The following is a 5,000-nucleotide window of genomic DNA, read 5'->3' as shown; positions in this document are numbered from 1 at the left end:
TCTCTCCCGGCCAATCGTCGTGCCAGGATTGTTTCTTTGTTTTTCCCTTCATTTTTGAGCTATAGTCATAGTGTCAAGAGTCACTGTGTCATCAGTGTCTAAATAGCCTCACTAATTTACCAGCTGGACAGCCTTGGACCGAATCTCTGAATCTCCCCGGTCATCCCACTCAGTGGGATTCAGTCCTAATTCAGCACACACTAGACCGGCGGCACCAAATGTTCACTCTGTCTGTTTAAAGAACATGAGCTCTATTGCCATCACCCATCCCTGTCCTGAGAACACTGTCATTCACAGCACAGTGTCCAGTACACGGTATAGCCAGTACGATGCGATGAACACACACTCACACACGAGGTCTGGGACTGGACGTTCAGATCGTCTCTTCGATAGTCGTTGGTTCTTGCTCACTCGCTCTTCTGGCCAAAGCAGGAATGACAACATGTGCCATTACTTATTTTATTGTATTTTACTCATCTGAGTGTGGTCTGTCATATGTTATTAGCCAAATATTAAATGTTAATCTCTCCTGTTCTTTTAGTAAATCGGGCGGGAGCTCCAGTCTTGATGTCGCCTCAGGAACTAGGAGGCCCACCCCGCCTGGGACAGGTAAGACGAGAGAGCGAGAAGGAGTTCTTAATGTGTCTGTTGCCATGGTAGCGGTGCTAAGCCTGCATAGATGTTGGAATATTGACATGCAAAACGTCTCAATGAGAAATGATTATTGTTTGCAAGAACGCTAGGAGTTCCCCCCTCCCTCCCCTCGTGGAGCCTTGAATGGTTCTTAGAAGATGCAAAGGGTTCTACATTTTTGTAAGAACTAGAACTTTTTTTTTGAAGAGAGTGTATGGAGCTACCTCAGATCCCCTGCATTCCAGTTGCACACACACACACACACACCTACACACCTATACACAAGCACACACACACTCACACACACACTCACACACGCGCACACACACACACACACACACACACACACACACACACACACACACACACACACACACACACACACACACACACACACACACACACACACACACACACACACACACACACACACACACACACACACACACGCACAAAAACAAACCCACAACCCCCCCTCCCACCACCTTCCACACTGGATGTCCTTTCTCTCATTCTCTTATTTCTCTAATTTCCTGGATCAGTTGGCTCTGCAGCTGCCCACACCTCACCTCTGTGCCGTGTCTCACAGTCCCACGCCCAGCCACATTCTCCACAGTGCTCCGGGTGGCCAGTTATGAGCGCCCTCACACTACGATTCTTATCTTTTGCTTCTCTCATCCCTCAGCTTGTATCAGCTCCTCCATCTGCTCTCAGCTGCTGTCTCTTCATTCTCTTCCATGTTTCTGAACGACTGAACATCACACTTCTACTCTCTCTCTCTTTCTTTCTCTCTTTCTTTCTCTCTCTCCCTCTTCCCTATCTCCTTTCTCCTGCTGTCCTTTGCCCTGTGCAACATTCTCTGTGTGTTTTTATTCTATTTATTTATCTATTTATTTATCTTTCTTCCTCCCTCTCTCTGCATCCACCTGCACTCTCTGCTATGCACCTTTCCATCTTTTCTTTTTGCTATGCCCTCTCTCTCTCTCTTTCTTTCTCTCTCCTCTCTCTCTCTCTCTCTCTCTTCCTCTCTTTCTCTCTGTGTCTGTCGTCCTGTGTCTGTCTCCCTCTCCTCTCCTCTGCCCTTTCCCCTGGTGACTCCCTCCGCTCCCTCCCTCCCTCCCTCCCTCCCTCCCTCCCTCCCTCCCCCCCTCTCAGTAGCTGATTTCTCCGCGGGGCTCTATGATGATGCCTCGGATCTAGAGGCGGAGGAGGCCGAGCCGATGGCCGACGCCCGGGGCGACCACCGGGGCGGGGCCGGTAGTGTCACTTCCCCTCAGGCCAACATCCCCCGCCTGCCCTTCTTTAAGAAGGTAACCATGGCGAGTGCCCGCCCAACCACCCCCCCCCTTCTCCGCCACCACCGGTCGCTGGGGTGATGGGGGAGAAAGGAGAGAGAGAGAGCGAGAGAGCGAGCGAGCTATGCGGCTGACCGTTCTACGTGTCCAAACTAACCCTCTGACCTCGCACCCCCCCTCCTCTGCCAGCTCGCCACTGACTCGGCCGCCCGCACCACCAGGAGTGGAGTGCGGGGAGTGTGTTGACATGCACGCATGCGTGTGTGTGTGTGCGTGTGTGCGTGTGTGTGTTTGTCTGTGTGTAGAGGACTAGGAGAGGAGTTCAGAGAGCCCCACTATCACCTTGTGACCTGCCACTTTATACCTCTGCAGCAGCACCTGTCAGCATACTTGATTAACATGAGGAAATAGTCCAGTTCAAAATGTGAGTGTTTGTGAACGCCAGCTCTCCTCTCCCAGTGCCTCCTTAATGCTATAACAGTGTGCCAGTAACAGCCTGGTGCTTCTGTGTTCTGTGCTTCTGTTTGTTTCTCTCTCTCTCTCCCTCTCTCTCTCTCTCTCTCTCTCTCTCTCTGTTTGATTTGTCTGCGCTACTCACACTTGGGGGGTGTTTGACGAATGCTAGGCGGGCCGGCCAAACAGAAACAGAAGTCGGTGAGTCGCTATAGCAACGACCTCTAATCTCTAACCTTCTTATTATGTGTTATTTCCTCTTGCATGCTCCTCTGCCCTCTCGTCTGGCTTTCCCACCACCCCATCGGGGACCTGTCTGCTCATATCCATTCATATTCAGATTCAGCGTATACATAGATAGAGATAGATTTAGATGTATAGATTTAGATTTAGATATATAGAGTGTGTGGCGATTAGATGTACATGTGTGTATTTAACTAAGTCTAGCAATATTTGGTGAAGGTGTTTTTGTGGTATTTTTATGGAGGTTAGTGTGTTTGAGGTCATAGTTTGATTTGATTAAGTGCTGAATGAAGGTGATCATTGAGACAAGTATTTTTAGCCATGTTCAAAGGAACTCCTAAACCTGTTCAGATGATGACGATAGGGATAAGAGAACTGCAATGATATCAGTATGGATATGACCTGTGCTTATTATGACACAATAATAATTATGATTATCACATAGACTATGATGGTTGTCATAGATTTTTAGTGTGATGATGTGTGTGCCATTGTTACGGCAGTAACTGTTGTAAGAACTAGAACATCATAATGTAAGGGGCCCTAACAATAGTGGTTATGAAATAAAATGAATGATTGTGGTGGACTGGGTAGAAGGCGCTATGATTATGACATCATTCCATAATTTAATGCCGTTATTGTTATAGTGTAAGTTATTCAGGTACTTGTTATTTAAAGACTTTGTATTCATTTATTTATTTTACGTAAGCGGACTGCTATATTTTTTTTTTCATTTCCACTCAAAATGTCCTCTACGTCTTTCCCCAAAGTACATCTCAGACTCATGGGGTTCTCTTGTACACTCAGAGATGCCCCTGGGAATTTTTATATTATTGAAATGTGGAATGTGACTTTTCCCCCCAATCTTGTTCCCGAGAAAATAAAAGTTCCCAAAGTTTCCCATCATAAACATTGCAAGCACTGTCCAATGGTGGTGTGCTCTACCAGAAATTAAATTGTTATGTCTGTTGAGAACAATAGACACAGCAACGTAATGCCCATTTCATTGACTTTTCCCACTAAAAAAACTATAAACTATATGACTAAGGGAAGAATAGTCTCTTATTTTAACAACATGATTGTATATGTCCTTGTAGTACGAGTACGATGGTGGTGACACAGAGTATAATTATGAAGCCCGTAAAGAGATTTAGCTGGTGTGGGTGACCATGAGATGCCATGAACAACTCGTTTTCATGTCCATTGGCATATATCACCACAGCAACCATGCAGTGAAGATTCCATCCAAATGGCATGTGAGCTTACGCACGCGCGCGCGCACACGCACACACACACACACACACACACACACACACACACTCACACATACAGTCATATACATTTGCAAACATGAAAAGTGAGCAAACATCAAAGGGCCCCCTATATGCTTAATCAGCCTCTGGGCATTTGAAGAAAAGCTTTTACTGGGAAGCAGATAAGAGGTCCTATTTCACATGGAAATGGATACCACTCTCTCTCTCTCTCTTGGCCAAGTCTCTCTATCTTTATGTAACAAGCCCAGGTGAGTGGGAGGGAGCTTTTTGCTTTCTCTTCCTCTTTCCTTCTCTTCATCTCTCTCTCCCTCTCTCTCTTTTCTCTCTTCCTTCTCCTGGCCCTTGCTCACCCTCGTGTTGTTTCGCTGGCACTTTCTGTGCTTCTCATGTTCTATCTGAACTCAAGTGCTCTCCACGCCGCCGTGAGAGTTCTGACCAGAATAGAGATGTGCATAGACATCACTGCTTCTCCACTGCAGAAGCCCTTGGGTCATACAGTGCATGTAGAGGCAGCACAGGCGTACCAATGAGAAGTCTGTCACCACCACACACCTGTTCACGCACCCACACACAGTTCCAGTCGTTGTCTTTTGTTGCTGCAACATGTATAACACTTAACATTACACGCAGTGTGCGGTACGTGTTCACTCAAGCCAGCGGCGATGCATGCATGCACGTGTGTGTGTGTGTATGTGTTTGTGTGTATGTGTGTGTGTGTGTGTGTGTGTGTGTGTTATTTAATATTAAAGACACTGCTTTATCTTTAATTAGATGGAACATATCCCCCCCTATGATGTGGTACCATCTATGAGACCTATTGTACTTGTGGGGCCATCGCTCAAAGGATATGAGGTATTTCCTACATGTTAAAAGAAAAATATACATATTATATATTATATTCAATATTTAGTTTGATTCCATTTTTATATTGTGCTGTATGTTAATTGTTTGCGTTGATGTGGTCTCCAGGTGACTGACATGATGCAGAAAGCACTGTTTGACTTTCTGAAACACAAATTTGAGGGCAGGTAAGTGCTTGCCCTGCGTTCTGAGAAGCATAGAATGTAAAATGTGTGGCTGCCTGCCTGGGGACATTTTTGTT

General features: G+C 46.1%; 1 protein-coding gene across 3 annotated transcripts in view; it reads left to right on the top strand.

Moving 5' to 3' along the window:
- Window positions 1-5,000, top strand: part of cacnb1 (calcium channel, voltage-dependent, beta 1 subunit) — a 33,861-nt gene that overhangs the window by 19,030 nt on the left and 9,831 nt on the right. For 2 of the 3 annotated variants that reach the window (XM_062531827.1, XM_062531826.1), the window contains exons 6-9: window positions 542-609; window positions 2,554-2,582; window positions 4,670-4,750; window positions 4,868-4,926. In XM_062531827.1, coding sequence (XP_062387811.1) covers window positions 542-609; window positions 2,554-2,582; window positions 4,670-4,750; window positions 4,868-4,926 — 237 coding nt within the window. Of the gene's footprint in view, window positions 1-541; window positions 610-1,788; window positions 1,944-2,553; window positions 2,583-4,669; window positions 4,751-4,867; window positions 4,927-5,000 lie in introns of all 3 variants that reach the window. The other variant, XM_062531825.1, reaches the window with a different exon arrangement.

The sequence above is a fragment of the Sardina pilchardus genome, chromosome 3, assembly GCF_963854185.1.
Source record: "Sardina pilchardus chromosome 3, fSarPil1.1, whole genome shotgun sequence".
NCBI lineage: Eukaryota > Metazoa > Chordata > Actinopteri > Clupeiformes > Clupeidae > Sardina > Sardina pilchardus.
Note: the sequence above shows the minus strand (reverse complement) of the source record. Positions and strands in the feature narration are given on the sequence as shown.